This window comes from Arvicola amphibius, chromosome 6, assembly GCF_903992535.2.
Source record: "Arvicola amphibius chromosome 6, mArvAmp1.2, whole genome shotgun sequence".
NCBI classification, from domain to species: Eukaryota; Metazoa; Chordata; class Mammalia; order Rodentia; family Cricetidae; genus Arvicola; species Arvicola amphibius.
The window spans coordinates 147,177,766-147,198,456 of NC_052052.2; the positions used below are offsets into that span (position 1 = coordinate 147,177,766).

At 45.3% G+C, this 20,691-nt stretch overlaps 1 protein-coding gene across 3 annotated transcripts in view; it reads right to left on the reverse strand.

Moving 5' to 3' along the window:
* Positions 1-20,691, reverse strand: part of Rnf144b (ring finger protein 144B) — a 63,981-nt gene that overhangs the window by 26,069 nt on the left and 17,221 nt on the right. For all 3 annotated transcript variants that reach the window (XM_038332331.1, XM_038332333.1, XM_038332330.1), the window contains exon 3: positions 2,117-2,221. In XM_038332331.1, the coding sequence (XP_038188259.1) occupies positions 2,117-2,221 (105 nt within the window). The remainder of the gene's footprint in view (positions 1-2,116; positions 2,222-20,691) is intronic.

Sequence of the window (20,691 nt, forward strand, 5' to 3'; positions counted from 1 at the left end):
CTAAACTCCCCACGTGTTCAAATACACTGGCCTGGCAGTCAACATCCAAGATGTTGGGTAGATAAGGTAGTGCTTCTGTGTGAAGCCCAGGATAATACTGGGCCACTAGGCTCTCCACAGTGACAGAGATTCTCTGCTCTGAGCTGTTGATCTGGTAGCCATTAACCATGAATGGCTATGAACACTTCAAAGCAATTATTAAGCGGCACATCAGAAGAGTTAAGTTTCTTTTATAGAGTTTTAATTAAACTACAATTAAATATCCACACCTGACTGGCAGCTGCCAGATTGGGTCTAGATTAATTTCATAAGCTTTGCCTTGAAACCTCACCAAACTGTTCCTTTATGTTTAATAGATTTTTTTCCATATAGGAATTAAATACGATTTCACCCAATTACAGCTATTACAGACTACTCCATGTCTCTTGTATCTCACTGTTTTTGTTTGAGACTGGATTAATCTGTAGCTTTGGAGCCTGTCCTGGAACTCTGTAGATCAGGCTAGCCTCGAACTCACAGAGATCCATCTGTCTCTGCCTTCTGAGTGCTGGGAGTAAAGGCTTGAGCCCCCACCAGCATTTCACTGTTATGACTGTCTGGCTCATTGTACATTTATGGCCCCTCTGCCAGGTCAGAAGCTCCTCCAGGATGGTGTGGGGCTGCCTTGGCCTCTACTCGGTCCCTGCACACAGGGTGGTACTTGCACCTTGTGCTCTCTGTTTAATCCTTGGACTAGGTAACACATCAGAGAAACAAGCTGGAAAGGCCAGCGCCAAGACGGATGCTCTGGGATACTTGGGCCTCCTTTTAAGAACAGGACACGTAGGGAGCGGTATGGCGGGCTCTAGTTTCTCACCCTTCAGTCTCCCTATCCTATTACTCAAGGCAAAAGCAAGCAGTGATTCTTGTGGGCAGGAGGTGCGTTTTCAATCCTTTTAACAAAACTTTGGCTTCGTTATTTTCTTAAAATGAGTCAACTACTCTACACCATTAAGTACTCCTTTATGCATCCTTTAAAGGCACTTCTAAAAAAATTAATCCCTTATACCAGTGTTCATAAACTGCACACGGGACAGACTAAGTCAGGGTAGGAGTAGCTGTACCACTTCTCCCTGCTTTTCTAATAAAGCAAAGGATATCTAATTATATACATATTTATGTCTACCCACACACCATGAGCCCCTAATGCTCAAGTCCTTTGCTGCACATTTGGTCTGCCTGCTTTGTTCCCCCTTAATGCTACGGAGGTCACAGGAACTGGATAAGAATTCTAGCTCTTTCTAGACAGGTTTCTTGAGGCAAGCCACTTACAGTCTCTGGACTTCAGTTTCTTTAAAGAAAACACCCGACTTCACGAGGTTTGAGGGAGGGATTAGTTAGTACACAGGCCAAAGAAGGAGCAGGAAGAAGGTCTGGTGCTAAGCTGGTTCTTGGTGCTTATCTAATGGACAGTCTATTTCATCAGTTCCTCAGGGGTACTTTTGGAGAGTTACACGGTCTCTTAGACAAGAGTTCATTATATTCAGGTGAACAGAGCCTGAAGGTCCGGAGGCAGATTTCAGGCCAGTCAATGGGGGAGGGGCTGTCAACCAAACAAAAGGATGAGATGGAGTGCAATCTGGAGAGATAGGAACTCTTGCTCCAGGGAACAGCCTGTCTGAGCCCACAGCAGTCTCCCTCCCTGCTCTTGGAAATGTTTCAACCTCCAGCTACCTCTGCAGAAAGCCACAAACAAACTAGTGTAGACCTGCCATCATTACGTTCCGCATTAACTCCCTGATTGTGGTCTATCTGCCTTCAACGTTTTCGGGCTCACAAGACCATCCGTTAGGCATCCTCCTAAGCCTCACTCCTGCTGAGTTTGGTTTCTAGCATCTCTGCCCGTTTGAAGAGCGGCTACAGCACATGAGATGGCATACATAAACAGAACTGAGATGAACGGCGCGCTCCTCTCAGCTTGTATAAAGATTCCAGCTCCGTGGGGCAATAAAACACTCCTTGAAAGTGTTAACCTCTGTATTTTGTCACTAGCTCCCTAGTAGGCAATACTTAAGAGTCAAGATCCTAAGAAATAATTCAGCAGGGAAGACGGGAAGGCCACGGCACACATTCATACCTCAGTTTCCTGCAAGGTCCCGTGGTTTAGGCACACCATGTCAGGACAAGTGATGGGAGACCCACATCCTTCTCGGATTGACAGCAACATATACTGTTTCAGGCACTATAAGAAGAGAAAATAAAAGCAGATATTTTAAACATCACATCCACTACAGTAGTGCAAAGGTTACATAAGAGGACATGCACAGCCTCTTCCTAAATTGGTTGTCCTGGGATTCCTGTAGTCAGGAAACGTGAGTTATCACAAGTGTGGGTACTAAAGAGCCATGACTTTGGAAAGAATGCAGAGCCAGGCAGTTAATTACAGATGACTTCATTTTAAGAGTGTCCTCAGGTCAGATTCCCATGTGCTCGCTCAGTCTGTCCACCACAGACAGGGACGGAAGAACCGCTTTGTGCTCACAGCAGAGTCCCCCCACCCCCGATCTTCTTTCTTTTCAAACTGGATTTGATTTCCCAATTCTTGTTGGCTTGCTTGCTTTCTCATTTTTGGATGTATTTGTTTATTTTCTATGTCTGAGTGTTTTTCCTGCATTGCACCATGCGTGTCACGGAGGTCAGAAGGGGGCACCAGATCCTCTGAAGCTGGAGGTATGGACCGCTGTGTGGGTGCTCACACCTGACCCCAATCCTCTGTAATCACAAGCACTCCTAACCACCATCCCCATCTCTCTAGCACCCCCAGTTCTGTTTTTAATCTAGTGGACCTCTCTTGTAAGTTTGCCTGAAAGTAGAATGACCTCACTCTGGGGTCCTGGAACTAAGCTACCCAAACAGAATCAAAATCCTAGTAAAGTCAGGTGGCTTCCTTCTGGCTGGGGATCTCAAAGACAATTTGGGAGAACAGGCCATTCCAAAGACAGAAGCCTTAGTGGATGCCATGCTGAGAAGGATTTTGATGTGCTTTGTTTTGTTGTGTTTTGTTTTGTTTTGTTTTTGACGTAGGGTTTCACTGTGCAGCCCAGGCTGACCTAGAACTTTCAATCCGCCTGCCTCAGCCTTTCAAACTGGGTGACCACCAGGTCCTCCTTGAGGAGCTTTGGATAGTAAAATAAAAGAGGCACTGAGCAATCTGGAGAAGGGGAGCTTTTCCCAAAAGGAATGGTTATTAATGAGGACGCCATCCACAAACTTGATACTTCTTGATTGTTACACCCGAACCTTGGGCAGTGGGCTCAAGGAGTGTGGGAGAGGGACTGGCCATACCATGTAGACCTCCAATGCCTTCCTTATCCTCCTAACTCAACTCCACGTGCGCATAGGGCAAGAAAAAGGCATATGCAACACTCACAGATGTTGACCAAATCCAGCTTGAAAATGCTCAGAACCAAGTGTTAGGTTGGGGCGTGCATCGTGTAGTTAGGTCTGCAGGGGCCACACATAGACTTCTTCCTTGTCATTGTTTTCTTAATAATGAATCTTATAATCTAGAGGTGATTTAAGTCACATAATAAGCTATGTGTAGATTTTACACCAATGCTATGCAAGTCATTTTATATTAAGACATTTGCATGCCTGCATGCTTGCAGGTTTGGGTATCTTAGGAGGAATATTGGAGCCACTTCCCAGCAGACACCAACGCACTACTATAATTCCAGCAAATAAAACTCGGAAATCCAAAATCTGACTCTTCAATTTCTACTAATTAAATCTTATAATTAGGATTGTGAGCCTTCGTCTATTTTCATGACCATTAAAAAAAAAAAGCCAAGTTCAAATGTTTGAGGGGTATACTCAAATACAATCTAGTATATGAAGCAATGACTCATAAAATGATCATTTATAACTGAGTTTAGATTTTTTTAAATTTATACACTTTTGTATCAACCCTTTACATAAAAAGCAGTGCCCACTGGGAATGGTGGCGCACATCTTTAGGCCCAGTGCTCGGGAGACAGAGGCAGGCGGATCTCTATGAGTTCAAGGCCAGCCTGGTCTATAAAGTGAGTTCTGAAACAGTCAGGCCTCTGCTATACAGAGAAACCCTGATTCAAAAAAACAAAATCAAAACAAACAAAAAAGCATTGTCATGCACTATTGCTAAACCATTAAATGAAAGTCTGGTCAGATGTTTAGCACAGGATTGCGAAATCTGTGACATTTCCTGACCTCTTAAAATGAATTTTCTTCACATGAAGATAAAGCCCAAGCATCGCTATTATAGTTCATTTAAAAGCGTGTATTTTTCTAATTGAAGTGACTGACGAATCAAGAAACGTGGGTAACAATGCAAGCCAGATTTGTTCCTTTGGGAACTTAGCAGTCCCTTTCTGCATCAAGTCAATTTCTCCTCCCACAGCAAGACCCAGAAACCAGCTTAAATATGCATCATGGCCTAATCAAATAAACTTTACAAAATCATGAAAACAATGTTCAGATGGCAGTTAGAAGGCATGAGAACATGTATACAACAAAGAATAGGTATCGGGGAGCAAACATCCACTCCAATCACTCCTAGCATATGCGTGGCCTCATTGTAGATACCAAATATTAACTTTTACTTTCTTGTTCAAGAAATGGGTGATAGCTCCTAGCTCTGAGATGCACAGTGGCAAATACGGTTCGGTCCCAGGGGCGGTGGCCTGTAGGAGAAAGAGGCATCAAGGCAATATGGGGATAATCCCCTGCAGGCAAAACTCTAGAGGAACCGCCCAAACTGGCCACTGGCTCACACAAAGGGTGTTATCCCAAGGACCCTGCAAAGGGCTGCCTACCATGCTGCTTCTAGAGACTTCCCTGTCTCTAGCCACATATGGTTCCAGTATTACTGCCTTCACCCTCTCCTGCCAGCTGCCACTCACAGAAACTGAGGTAATCAGGTTCTAAAAATATATGTTGTCCAGACTCAAGGGGAAAGTACATGAGGAAAACAAAGTGTTACTGTAACGAACTTCAGAGCAGAGCAGCTGAGGTGTACACCCACTGACAGAGGCAAATGGCGCTACCTAGGACCTGGATGCCTGTCCTCATCATTTTTAAACTAGGCAAGATAATGTCTGTTTAGTTACAGGGTTTCGTGCACACACACACACACACACCTAAAATGAGGTCTTTGTAAATTTCTGAATTGCTTAATCTTAGACCAGTCCACCCTTCCGAGTTCTGGCATCTCCTTTCCAGACTCTCTGCAAAAAACCAGTTAAACCACCTGGGGCAGAGAAGCTGCCCAGACAGAAAAGCTGTGTGAGCCAGAACATTCCACCAACCCACAGACAAGCTTCTCCTCAAGACTCTTTGAGGGGTACAGAAAAGGCTTAATGCTATGCAGTGACTAGAGCGATATCACATGAGTCTTTATGGGCAAGAAGAATTATTCAAACTTATATTGCAAATCAGTACAGTTGAAATATCAAGGTTCCCCATTGGCTTATTAGCAGATGTTCCATTCGCTAGTGCAAGGTCCGTAAGTGTTTTGTAAACCATAATACATCTGCTAATGAATTAAGAAGCATTCCACACAAGTACTCCCGTGTCAACAAAAAATATGGTGTCTGTGACTGTAGGAGCTAAGTTGGAACTGTGTACGGCCCACAGGCATTGAGTGCGTACACCTTTCTTTTATTCTAAGAGACACGAGTTTGAGATGCAGGTGCCTTAGCGTCAGCTGTTTAAGCAGCCGGGAGCTCAGACCCACAACACAGCCATCAGTGTGGGTGTGCACCCATCCAGGGTGAGCATGCACTTCACCCAAAAGCAGAGGAAGAACGGTTAGTCCCAGCCACAGCTCCTTACTATGTGTTTCAAGTGCCTCATGTTCACGTTCACCATTATCTCTCACTGAAAACTGCCATCTCAGACCCTCTCTCCATCGCTCCAGCCAGCTAAAGAAGCACAAAAGCAAAACCATTTTACAAGAACCAAACAAGCCAAACACGGGTAAACAATTAATGATTCTGGAGACAAAAAAAAAAAAAAAAAATCTGGCCCCTAGCTTAAATACAGAGACGCACAAAACTACCACTGTTCCTTATGCTTAACAATCGCATGCCTTTAAACCTGAGTGGGGTACAGATCTCACAGTTTTCTGGATGGCTGACAAAGTCTAAGGGGATGTTTCGAAAACATTTCAAAAGTCCAGATGACGAATGAAGGGAAGAATTGGTCCTTTTGTGTAGCTACCTTTCACTTAAATGGCTTGATGGAGCGTAGACAAATGCTTTAAGACCGTAAGGGTCATAAATTACCAGAGACTCTCTCCCAGCCTTTAAGGATTCCAATGAGATGTAGCCAAGCATTCAACCACCAAACACACGGTGATCCAGGTGATTCATATTGTTCCTCCCAACTCAGTCTATGATTTACATCAAGGGAACTTTTCAAGGAAGGTTTTTTTTCAAGGTTTTGTTCACACTATGCCAAAGGACATGGAGTTCTTCATAAAGTGTTCCCATCTGCCAAAGAGACATGACAAAAGCTTGCAATGCACCCATCTAGTAACAAACTATGGGCATACACAATACAGTTATAGATAGGTAGATGATAGCAAGATAGAGGACAGATAATTGATAGATGATACATAGATAATTGATAGATGATAGAGCATTGATACATGATTAATGGATTATAGATGATAGGTAGATGATGATGATGATGATGAAGATAGATATAGATAGATAGATAGATGATAGATAGATAATAGATAGATAGATAGATAGATGATAGATAGATAGATAGATAGATAGATAGATAGATAGATAGATAGATAGATGATAGATGGACGGTAGGTAGAGAGTAGATAGGTAGATGATTGATAGACTGATTGATGGATGATAGATTCCTGGTTTTGTGTGTTCTTTATTATACTACTTGTTTCACCCAGAAAATCCATCTATAGCTTGTCAGAAAGGCCTTGCCAGCTAAAAGCAATTTCCTACTCTTTGGGTCTCTTTACATGGTGTACTTACGTCCTCATCTACTTGCCCTGCTAGAACTTTATCTTGTTTTCTGAAGGGTGCTAGAAAACCAGAACGTCACTACAATACACGTCGCTGAAACACTTACATATCCCCTGACCTCTGAATTCTCTTCCCATGAGAGCATTGCCCTCCTTTTTTTTGTTTGTTTCTATTGTTTTTCGAGACAGGGTTTCTCTGTGTAAGCAGCCCTGGCTGTCCTGGAACTCACTTTGTAGACCAGGCTGGCCTCGAACCCACAGAGATCCATCTCCCTCTACCTTCCCGAGTGCTGGAATTAAAGGCATGCGCCACTGTGCCCAGCTGGCCCTGCTTTGATTATTGTAGCTCTATACTGAGTTCTGTAGTCAGGAGGTGAGTTCTCTGGCTTTGTTGTTCTTTTTCAAGATGATTTGGACTGTTTTAGATTTTTCATTTGTAACACGTGGCCACATGACCAGTATTGAGTGCTCGGATCAAGTCTTTCCATTTATTTAGCCTCTCTTACCAATAATGTGTATTTTTCAGAGTATGCACTTTTAGATATTTTCATTAAATCTATTTCTCAGTCTTTTAATCCTTATGAGCTGATTATAAATAAAATTGTTATTCCACAACCCCATTGTGTGATCCCTTGATAAAACAGAGAAGTACTGTTGACTTTTGTACACTGGTCTCGTCTTTTGCCGCCTCGTTAAACTGGTTCCTGAGATTTTAAATCTGGAGAGATTGCGATGGGCAGCCATGTCTGAGAAGGCGCTCCACCCCATCCCCCGCCCCCAGTGTTACTCTGGGAGACACGGTTATGTCTTTCATTGCTGCTGCATCGCTTCATAAGGTGACTGCAATGAATCTCAGAGAGATGCAGAGAGATGAGTCCTCTCCATCAATGTCCACAACGAAATAGGATGCAGCAAGTTCCAGGCAAAGGAGTGACGGAAACCTAATGGGGAAAATGCGTATACAACATTTAAATAGCTTTCATTTAGAAAAACTTTAAATGCTTTAGAAGGGTTCTGCTGCTCTTTCTGGAAAAGGTACAAAGGTCCGTCCTGTAAATCTGAAAACAGTCATTCAATACAGGAGATTAAATCTGGGCACCAATCAAGAGTGCCTCCAGTCCCACCAACAGAGAGCAATCAGCAACTTCTATCTTTACCTCAAGTGATCTAACACCTAAATTAAGGCATTTGGTGACAGGAATAACTGTGAGGAGAAATTTGATGAAAAAGCTGAGTTTCCAGTGAGCGAACCAGGGCTCGTGGCAGGGACATCTGCTTCCAGCAGGAGGGACTCAGAACTCTCTCAGCGACCTCGAAGGCTTTTTCCTTTTACCCTATCTGGGCTTCCTTTCTTACCAAATCCGACTGTTGTCCAAGACACCCATCTGGCCCAGTCGCTACCTATGACACAGTACCCTCAGAAAAGCCACCATGACTCAAGGAGAAAAAATAAAAAGGCTTTCCAAGTTTACAACCTTTCATTCCTCCAAAGAACCATCACCCTCGGAACCTCAGCCCTCAGCTGAGACCTGGCGTGGGCCATGAGATAAGCATGCCCGGAGTTTACAGGGCCGCTGAGCTAATCAGTCTCCATCCCCCCTCCCGTGAGAGTTCTGACTTGAACTCTCACACAGCACCTCTCAGCCTCTCAGATGTGAATCCAGTCTCAGTTGTCAGAAGGGGAACAAAACTCAAATTGATAAAGGGTCAGAAAAATCTCCGATCATGAGGTAGGGTTTTGGTGACTGTTTAAACAGGATGCAACCATTCAACCTCATCTATGCAAACACACTGAGCATGACCTTCTACTGGAGAATTTAGCGTGGGAGTTCAGGTCACGCAGCAAACAAAGACTAGAGAGTAAGTGGAAGGAGATGTGTAGTGAGGCAGGAGGCTGCTGTGCTCTGAAGGAGCGCGCAGCCCCTTCAGAACTCACATCGAATTGAAAGCCAAGCGTCACAGGAAGGCAAGGACCAACCTCGGAGACTCAACTACATCTCATGGCTCCACCCTCGCCAGTGCCTTTGAATTCTTTTCAGCATTCAAGGTTGAGGGACTCCAGAGGGGGCTCTGGGGCCCTGTTCTTTTCCTCTTTTGTTTGTTGTTCCCCTGACCATGAGGTGAGAGTGGCTTCCTCTGCCAAGCGCCTCTGCCACATGTGCTGACGGAACCACAGGCCAGCCGCAGGCAGAAAGCACAGCTGTAGCCTAGGCAGCCCTTCTCCCATGTACGTTTGACAAGCATAATTGACATTTGGAGAAACCTCACCTCTCTCACAGAAACTCCGGAAACTGACCTTAGCCCACTTCACGTGAACCACATGAGTAATTCAGCCTCAATTCTCATGACTAATAATTACGGATTTTGAGGTTTAAACCAACTTTTTTTGAGGTTTTCCTACTGTATTTCCTGATTTCTTGGTTGTTAGAACAAAAGGATGAGAAAATACTAGACTCTCTATAACTTGAAACCAGCTCTTTGGGGCTGGAGAAATGGCTAAATGGCGAAGAGCACTGGCCGCTCTTCCAGAGGACCCAAGTTCAGGTCCCAGCACCCACACCAGATGGTTCAAAACAGCTTGTACTCTAGCACCCACAGATTAGATATCCTCTTCTTGACTTGTACATGTACATCCATGTACATGCCACACACACACATGCACGCACACACATACACACGTGCGCGCACACACACAAATAAAAAATAAGTTAAATTAAGAAAATTATTTATTTATTTATTATGTATACAATATTCTGTCTGTGTGTATGCCTACAGGCCAGAAGAGGGCACCAGACCCCATTACAGATGGTTGCGAGCCACCATGTGGTTGCTGGGAATTGAACTCAGGACCTTTGGAAGAGCAGGCAATGCTCTTAAACTCTGAGCCATCTCTCCAGCCCCAATTAAAAAATTTTTTAAGGCCGGGCGGTGGTGGCGCACGCCTTTAATCCCAGCACTCGAGAGGCAGAGGCAGGCGGATCTCTGAGTTCGAGGCCAGCCTGGTCTACAAGAGCTAGTTCCAGGACAGGCTCTAGAAACTACAGGGAAACCCTGTCTCGAAAAACCAAAAAAAAAAAAAAAATTTTAAGGAAACTGTTTTGTTTTTCTTTCTGATGATTATCAAGAGCCTCCAAGCTAGCCCAGTAAGTACACCATGTGTCACTAAGACAGATGACCCACACGATGGAAGGAAAGAGCTGACTCACCAAGTTGTCCTCTGACCTCTGCATGTGCACCGTGGCATGGGCCGCTCCCCACAAAATAAATAAATAGAAACATAATAGTGAAATAATACTACCAAATATAATAAAATACAAGACTACTAAAGATTAGACAAGGACCCTATAAAACAGTCTGCCACTAACATAGCAGCCAGGAAAAGCAGGTCCTGCAGTCACCAGGTGCTTGTTCCCGTTGTGGTAATGGTCTCTGATCTCTGCAAGCACCTACAGGCCACAGCAAACAGGAGTTACCAGGAAACAGCTATTCCTGGACGCACCAGCGAGCAATGCTCTGCCCCTAAACTCCACGTGTGGAGGGAGCGGGCGAGACAGGCTAAGGCTTCTGCTGGGCTTCTGCTTTGAGTGTTCTCAACATCAGCAGCCACCGTGCCCAGTGGCTGGCTGGGAGCTCTTCAGCCGAGCAAACCAGACCTCTTCGCTCTCAGACTTGCTGTCCTCAAGGAGCTTGCCTCAAGTCACACTGTTGACGACAGTTCAGTCCCACGGTCATCGTTGTGCTGAGATTACATGTTCACTCTCTGTTCCCTAGAGTGAGTTACTCTCTGCTTCTGCTTTCCACCAAGTTGGCCCATACAGAAGAACAGGAGCTGGCTGTCTAATTTGCATTTTATGGGCCAGTCTTCGAAATCAAGAACTACAATGTAACTCTAGAGAGCTGGTTATGGATGAACCCATATTATTATGTGCTTTTACAGAACTGCTTCTTGTTTCATCCAGACAACATTACAATCCAGGAATCAAAACTATGGATCTAGGGTGGTGGGGGTTGGAGAGAAATCTCAGAGGTTAACAGCACTGGTGGCTCTTGCAAAGGAGCTGGGTTCAATTCCCAGCACCCACACAATAGCGCTCAGCTGACTGTAACTCTTTCTCTGATCTCCACGGGGACCAGGCATACTTGGTAAACAGACAAATATGCAAGACAAAGCATTCATACAATAAAATTTTTTAAAGATATATATTTTTAAAAGACTATGAATCTAAAGCAAGTTACCTAACTGCATTGGTTTCATAGCTGGAGACTGCTGGGTGGAAATGAAAAAAATAAACAAAACAAAAATAGCAACCATGCACAGCACAGACACACAGCAGATACTGAACATCTTTGCTCTTTGTCTTTCCCTGATTCCACTTTACAAATGAATAAACTGAAGGTCAGAGAGACCGGGCCAACACCGTAAATCCACGTGGTAAGTAAGCTTTCCAGAAGGTCAAACCCAAAAGACCTAGCCTCGGCTCTGGAAGTGACTTAGTGCCTTCGGTTAACACGCAACTATTTCTTCCCATAGAAACGGGGTGTTGATTTTGTCTTACTTGATTCAGAAGGGAATGGTGGCCTATCTGGAACCCACCACGGGGGTGTACACAGCCAGTCCCCTAAGTGTGGATGGTCTGGAACCCGCCGTGGGGGTGTACATAGCCAATCCCCTAAGTGTGGGTGATCTGGAACCCACCACGGGGGTGTACATAGCCAATCCCCTAAGTGTGGATGATCTGGAACCCGCCGTGGGGTGTACACAGCCAGTCCCCTAAGTGTGGATGATCTGGAACCCGCCGTGGGGTGTACACAGCCAGTCCCCTAAGTGTGGATGATCTGGAACCCGCCGTGGGGTGTACATAGCCAATCCCCTAAGTGTGGGTGAAATGCCAAAGGAAAAAAGAATCTGGATTTCTGGCTTTCTAGTTCACCCACGGTCGTTTTGGGCTTCAATTTACCTAACCACTCAAACATCCTTTCTCTTTTGCTTAGCACTGCATGTGACAGCGCATGACGACAAAGCACCTTCCGCTGCAGCAGAAGCGCTATGACCGCATTGCGCTTTCTTCTTACATACGCCCTTCGCACCATTGTTTCAGATTATGGTCCATTTTTAAAAGCGCGATAATACTGTATGAAGTCAGACAAGACTACACCAGCACAGAGACACTGGAGATGATTTTAAGGGTAGACTCAAGAGGTAAGTTTCTTTTCTGGCAACTGACTTCCTCTTGCGGAGGCCGTGTTGGTGAGACAGATGTGCTCTTCTCACATATGGACTGGAGAGGGTGGAAAGGTTGAAAAGACCCAGAGAGCCACAACATGGGATATCACTATGCTGGGAAGGTTAGCTGGCCTTGACTAAAAAGGTGCATAACTTTCAAATCTCCTTCTAGAACTTTCGATATTTATAAGTTCAAGAATCTCCATCTGCAATAGCAGAAACTTACAATGCTAAATTCTATTATTACACAAATGATTCATTTATTATATAAATACGATGTGTGTGTAAAGGGTGGACGTGTTCATGCCACGACACACATGTGAAGGTCAGACGACAGCTATGTGGGGTCAGGAGGTCAAATTCAGGTCATCTGGCTTGGGAGGAAAGTATATTTACCTGCTGACCCTTCATGCCTTCACGCTGACTCTGAGTCCTTTTTCTTTCTTCAGTGTGACACAGCCACACCATAGGACACTATGCAACACTTTGTTGTAGGTAGGTCTCTGTATTCTCATATGGGAATGCCCACAGTATACTAAATTATATGTATAAAGCTCAAGCTAACTGGTATGTGCAGATAACATACCCATAGCTGTGTATGTCGGTTTATACGCTAGAGAAGATCCTCAAAGGAATACAGAGGAATTTATTCATAAACTCAACAATATTTTAAGTTTCTGTTTCACTTCACTTTAATGCCAGCATATCACAATTATAATTAAAAGTTAGCCGCTCTGATGTAAAGAGGGAGCCGGGAAAACGGGGCAGGAGGGAGGGAGGGAAGTTACTGAGATCCTGTGTTATTTCTAGGTAGCTCCCCAGTCTCACACATTCACTAAAAGCTCTACATAGAGCTGGAGTCTCTGGCCCTGAAGCCACTCTGAGTTGGCAGTGAGGGAAGGCGAGCATCCATCCGGGCAGCCTCTCCTGCGGGCTCTGCTCTCAGGGCCCTCCTATGCCTGCTGACTTCCTGGCTGCACAAAAAGATCCCCGCAGGGGAGCCAATATCTGCCTGCTCTGTCCCTAAATCACCACAAAATCTGCAGAAGTAGTCGGAATTACCTGGAGTCTGGCGACAAAAACAGAGGACCTGCCTGTCTCAAATACTGTCATAAATTGGCAGCTAGGCGAAGGATTTGCTGGAAATGGCTGAGTAGGCCTCAGAACATGGATGCACAGATCCAAAACTACCATTACTTCAGTGAGGGAGCCCCCGTCATATATCAGCCCCGTGGTCTTGACAACGGGATATTTTTAATGCCAGACTGGAGTCACAATAAGGACATGGTGGGTTGAGGAAGGAATGGAGTTCCTAGGAGTCAAGCCAGAGGAATAAGAAAGGAAGGAAGCCGGAGTGCTCCGATAGAAAATCGCCGAGGTGTCAGCTGACTCCTATTAAGGCGTAGAAGCACGTGATCGGCAAAGGCGCTCCGAGCCGTGAATAAAGGAACCCGGTGGGTGGCACACGGGGCATAACGCAAGCAGGGGCACAAGCGTTCTCATGTTGGTGACTTGGTAAGAAGAGCTAACACTCTAAGAACTCTGACATCACTGTCTCAATGGGTAACAGAGAGGAGAAACTGGGGACACACTATATACTCCAGACCACAAAGTTGGGGCTGTCACACCACAGAAGCTGAGAGGCCTGTTGCTCCGCAAGCCCTCCTCCCAGCCTGCTGCCGGTCCTTGCCCTCCTCCAGCATGCTTACTTTCCGCCCATTTACCACCCTGTCCCAAACCCATCCTCGCCACCCTCCTCACAAAAAGTCCCAGCAGCTCTGTCTTTCCCTTGTGACTGTCCTCATGACCACTGTTTAGTGTCTGCCTGTCTCTCTAGGCTCATGCTCAGGCACAGGCCCCCTGCCAATCAGACATTCCAGAATGATCTTTCACTTTACTTTCTTTGTAGCCTACTCTTCCCTCATATGGCGCCCTCATACAAGGCTGAACCTCCTTCTTGGGACCCACAGGATCCCACCAACACCATCATCAGGCAATCTCCTACATTATCTCTCAATCTCTGCCCCTGCTCTGCCCTCTTCCTTGTGGTTTGGCTGGGCCTCCACACACGCCAACAGTCTGCCCCTTTCTGAGGGTCTGCCCCCCAAAGCAGCACTGGTGACCTCTGATGCCTGCGTTTTACACTCTAATTACCACTGCACCGTGGCAACGGCAGCGGCTGGGTAGCATCTGGGCTAAGACTAAGATGAGAATAGGCTTAGGAGAACTGGAAAGGGACACGATTTCAAAGGGAGCAATAAGTCGACCTCTGTGGCTTGGTGAGAAGTTCTGTACACACCTCTGACTGTGGTGCTCATGCTCGGACTGCTACACACTCTGATACGGGGCATGAAGAGTTAAACAGGAGCAACGCCAGACTTTGGGGAACTTGAAAGTTGAGTGGGAAGGATCTTGGAGGACTTGGAGGAGAGTAAAGAATGTGATCAAAATATATCGCATGAAAACAAGTTTTAAAATACTTAAAAAGTACGCTCTGGAAATAAAAGAACCATCTACCGAGCAGCCGTTCACATTCGCCGACCTACCTCTGTGACGTTCCTGTGAAAAGGAACTAAAGCTTTGATCCACATCACAGAACGACTTCCTGACCCCGGTTTTCTCAGGCAGAGAAAAACCTGAAGTACTTGTTCAGCTCCTGACCAAGTCAAGATAGTGGAGATTTGGTGCCTGTTTCAAAAGAACTGAGGTGGGAGGGAAGAAGTACGACTTGCTAATTACCGAGAAGGTGAGTCCATTCTGAGTGTTGGAAACAAAGAGTGTTCTTCGGTTTCTATAGAATTGTGTGACTACACTAATAAAGCAATAAAGAACACCTGAATTATTAGGCATTATTAATCTAGACAATAGGAGGGGAGACGGTTATGTTAAGATAGCAAGTTGCTCATTTGAAAAGAAGAGAAAACGCAGTGCCAGATTACAGATCTTAGGGGCGCTCTCTGAGATGAAGAATTTCAAGACTCTGTCTTCAACTGGGTTGCCTAGAGGATGGGATCTGATGGCCAGGGGAGATGTGTCAGTGGACAAAGAGCTTGCTGCTCAAGTGTGAGGACCTGAGTTTGGATTTCCAGAAGCCATGTGAAAACCAGGTAGGTCAGTGGCCACCTGTAATCCCAGCATTCGGGAAACAGAGCCAAGAGATCCCAGGACAAACTAGCTATCAGTGAGTTCTCAGTTCAGTGAGAGAACTTGCCTCATCACTAAAGTAGAGGGTGATTGAGAAAGACACACATGCATGCACACTTACACATGTACTCATATGCATGTAAAACATGCATGCATATTACACATATACACATGGAGAAAAAGTGGGGAAGCACAGGAGGGGATCTGGGATATAGAAGATCTACGGAATGACCTTCACCCAAATGTTGTTCATGAAGAAGACAGCCAGTAAGAGACTCTGGTGCTCACACAGGACATCTGAAGTCAGGAACCTTGTGAGTCCTGCCATCCAGAAAGGGGCTTTGGAGACTGAAACAGCCTTTCACACTTGTGGGGAGTGAAGGAAGCCATGAATGAATTGCAAGGGGCAGATGAAGCTGTGAGTGTGTACTATTGACACGAGCACAGTTGTGTCAATGACCCCAACATCGCAGACTCACAGGGATGGCAAAACCTTCCCTGGGTCAGGCTCAGGGAGCTAGCGATGCCTTCTGATGGTCTGCCTGTGGAAGCTGGCAGTGTGTGCAAAAATGAGCAATCACAGCTCCGTGCATCAGGATGACTGTAACCTGAGACTGCTCCCCTATAGAGACCTCCAGCAAGACTAGAGAACCCGCCCTCCTATGCTGTTTACAGTACACATGCTGAGGTTCTAGAGAACCTGCCCTCCTATGCTGTACACAGGACACATGCTGAGGTTCTAAAGAACCCGCCCTCCTGTGATGTACACAGGACATGTGCTGAGCTTCTAGAGAACTGCTTGCTACCAAGAATTGGCACTGACGGGGGATTCGAACAGTGATTTAATCCAGGCCACAAACAACCTTCACTCAGATAACAGAAAGCCAGTGGGGTCGTATTCAACCACCACCAGCCAAACTAGAGTTCAAGCAGTTTGGTTTTAGTGTGTAGAATTAACATTTAAATTTTATTCAGAAAACAGATTTCAACCAATATAAATGAAATGGTTCAATTAGGTTAGCTGCATAGACAGTGGATGCATCCCAGCCTTAAAAGTTTCACAGTCAAATAGAACTAACGCCGGGAGGAGCACACTGCTAGCTGTTGCCCAGGTCTGTGTTAAGTGCTTTATCTAGAGCTACCTGCTACACCATTTGCCATGATCTTCTGAGATGACTTATGGTTGTTCTCGGATGATCACAAAGAAGAATGAAGATGTGTGTGGCTCTGAGACGTAAGCAGCTGGTCTAAGCCACTGACTGCTGGCTTGGGTTATTCTGTTGGCACTCTGGGCTTGCTACGTTGCGCGATGCTGTGACAAAATGCCCAACAATAACTACTAAGGGAGGAAGGGCATGTCTCCGCTCACAGTTCTAGAAGTTTTGGTGCAGGCTAGGCAAGAGAGGCACGGTAACAGAAGCAGCTCAGCCCCTGGCAGTTTGCTCAGGAAACAGACAGCTAGGCTGCAGTCTGGCAAACGATATCGCCCCGCCCCTTTCTTCAGAAAGCATTCTCTGTCTCTCTGTGTCTCTCTGTGTCTCTCTGTCTCTGTCTCTCTGACTCTCTCTGACTCTCTCTGTCTCTCTCTGTCTCTCTCTGTCTCTGTCTCTGTCTATCACTCTCTCTCTTCCTCCCATCCCTCCCTCTATTTGAGACACTGGGCACTGATCATTTCCTGTCTTCTCACTGGGACTACCACCTCCCCCTCACAAACACACACACACACACACACACACACACACACACACCCTCCCCCCATACACACATGTTCCTGCACATATACTTAGATATGCACGCATAAATGTTTAACATCCACATTAGCCTCTTTCTGCATCAGAACCCACCAAGCACATGCTCAACCTAAGACTCTATACTGCCTCCCCCTTCTTCTAGGTATTTTGATGGCTCGTGCCTCGTTTCTTTTAGGTTCCCACTCCAATAATACCCTCCCAGTGAGACTTTCCCTAGAATAATGCAGAACCCCATCCCCTTAGCACTCACCAGCTCGCTTGTCCTCCTTTGTGTCTTTAGAGCTCACATCTTATCCGGTGTCTATACTCACACAGCACTTTTTACAATGCACTAAAACTTGGGCTATTTGAAAAGCAGGCTTTCATGCAATTTTTCACCATTATAGTCTAACCATGTCAAAATTATTCCTGAGACAGTAAATACTTATTGAATTAAATCCAGGCAAGACTTGAGGCCCATTCTCTTAAGTGACAAACCACAAAGGCTTCCAGGAAAAGGGCTTCTTCCTTGGGGTGAGGGACCCGGCAACCTAAGGTATCTTCCAATCCTAGGCCAGTAAGAGGTTTCTCTTCCTTTCTTGACACATTATTTACTACTTGCCTTGAATTTGTGAGTAGTGAGCACAGGACCTGGATGAGATCATGGGTCCAGGAAGCCAGTGCCTTCTTGAGTCATCTCTAACCTATTTCTCATGCTGTTCCTATTCATTCTTATCCCTCAGATGCCACCTGACATGGCAAGAGCCCAGTGTCAGTAGGAAAACAGCACCAAAACTGGCATTTTAGGCCAGTGATTTAACTGGTGGATACAAAAGCCACCACATAACCAATAAAAGAGATAGAGAGTGCACTGAGGTCATTTTACAAGACAAAGTTAAAGTCATTTGATTGATGGCTGACTGCTCAAAAGGCAAGCCAGGAAAAGGCATAAATAAAGCCTTGTCACCTCATATATCCTAGACTCAGAGGCTACAGAGAAATAAAGTGACAGAATGCATCTGTCCATCCAACATCAATCAAGCTACGGGAATCAGGATAGGAGGACAGCTCCAACGCTTCAGGGAAAAGCTTCAGGGAATGTGATTGGAAGACAGAGAGAAGAGGGTTCTGGGACACCGTCCTGAAATAAGACGCCTCCTTGATTTCTGCAGCTCCCACGAGGTCTAGGTAAAAGTGACTTCAAACGACTATGCCCTTTCACCACCAAAAACCAAAACAACAAACAAATGAAACCCTGCAGACAAGCAAACCATGGCATCTTGGGAAAATTCCATCTGAATGGTGTAGATCTGCCAACGGTGTGAGCATGGGTCCGCCTTTAGAGCTGCCGTTTCAACCTTACAGTCATTTTTAGAATCATTGTACTCAATGCGAATATCATTTTTTTAATCTTTTCCGAACCAAGTGCTTGCTTTGCAAATCTCTGCATATTGTCTATATTCTGTATATACTGTAACACTGCAGTGAAATATTAGCTCGGTTGGTATGAGAAAAGCACTTGCTTTTTTGTTGGCCTGATTGCTTAATCATTTAAAAAAAAAAGTCTAAACTTTTTTTCTTAAATCTTTAAGATGGCTTTTATTCATAAAGTTGCGGTTAGAAGGGGTGGACAGGGGGAAAACTAATCTTGAGTGTCTTTAGATAGAAACATGAGGTTAAGATTTGTTTTTATTTTTCCTCATTAAAATATCTTACTATATTTTATTTTACTGCCATTCCCTTTATTTTAAAAAAAGGTTTTTTTTTTGTTTGTTTGTTTGGTTTTGTTTTACTTTGTTGGTGACTCCTGATCTACTTTGGGGATTTAGGTTTAAAAATAGTCGTAAATTGCCGGGCGGTGGTGGCGCACGCCTTTAATCCCAGCACTCGGGAGGCAGAGGCAGGCGGATCTCTGAGTTCGAGGCCAGCCTGGTCTACAAGAGCAAGCTCCAGGACAGGCTCTAGAAACTACAGGGAAACCCTGTCTCGAAAAACCAAAAAAAAAAAAAAAAAAAAAAAAAAAAAAAATAGTCGTAAATCACAGTACACATTTCTCCACCTTCTGGTAAATGGCTAACGAGGAAGAGGAAGACATCAAACTCACATCTTCACCAGCATCCTTTGCTCGGGGACAGCTTTAAAAGATGGAATGGCTCCACGCAGAGTGGACTGTGGGGAAGGAGCAACAGTGATAAAGTGATTGGAAGTGAGCAAGCCTTCGTACTGGGGTTCTCAGCTGATGAACTTCTACCCCAAGACGGGCATTATCAACTCCTCTGGCTCAGAAGCAGAAGATAAATGGCTTACCCGTGCCTCAAATCCTCCACCACTGGAGGGCAAAGCCTGACTGAGTCTGGGCTCTCAGCACAGCTCTGCTGTGTGTATCTCAAGGGAGGTGGGGGAGGAAAATGCCTTCACTTTCCTGATAAAGGTACCATTTAGAACCTGAGAAAAAAAGAACTGCAGGTTCTCGGCTTCATTTCAGTTACTAACCGTGTGTGCACATATGAACACACACATAGGCAGTTCTTTCTGAACTATAAGTGTCTCCTCATCTGGGGGCTTTTCTTAAAGGTCACCCAACAGGCCCTGAAGGAAAGAAGGGCTTGATTTTAAAAAAAAAAAGTCTTGCTTCTTCTCACTTTTTAAACATTGGAAAAACCATTTGGCTGCAAGAAATGAATAGTAAAGGAATTCTAACTACCCGGAGCCAAGGGAGGACGATGGAAAAGAGCAGGACTGCGGTTGGACTCCATTTTCTTTTCGCACAACACATCCTGTCTTTAATCTGGAAGGTAAATAGGCCAATCCCAACATACCAACTCTTTCCAGGTGAAATTATCTAGGTTATAAAAACAAGCAGCAACTGTGCTCTCATTATCCTCCATTCATGGCCGGCAGAAGCCATGTCCAAGGCAAACCAGAGGTGAGGCGAGGCCTGCCCGCGAGAGAGCAAACCCACGATTTTCACCACTTTGAAAACCTACTCTTGTCATTTTTTCCCCTTGACTTCAATGGTCCAGAATTGTCTGAAAGAACAAGCTGCGGGAGCTATCAGTGGGTCAGGTGTGATAGCTGACGCTGCACTTAGTCCTTGGGAGGCTGAGGCAGGAAGACTGTTCAAGAGCAACCTGGGATTTACACCAAGTGTTTGTTATGCTACCCAAGGCTACACAGCAAGGCCCTGCCTCAAAAAAGGAAAGAAGAGATCCAGAGAAGGTGTGGTGGTTTGAACGACAATGACCCCCAAAGACTCACAGGGAGTGGCACTATTAGGAAGTGTAGATTTGTGGGAGTCGGGGTGGCCTTCTTGGAGGAAGTGAGTCCTCAAGGGTGGGCTTTGAGGTTTCAGAAGCTCAAGCCAAGCCCAGGGTCACTGTTCCTGCTGCCTGCTGATCTGGATGTAGAACTCTCAGTTCCTTCTCCAGCACTGTCTGCCTGTGTGCTCCGCACCATGATAACAATGGACTGAACCTCTGAACTGTGAGCAAACCTCAATTAAATACTTCCCTTTATAAGAGTTGCTGTGGTCATGATGCCTCTTCACAGCAACAGAAATCCTAAGTAAGACAGAAGTGAAG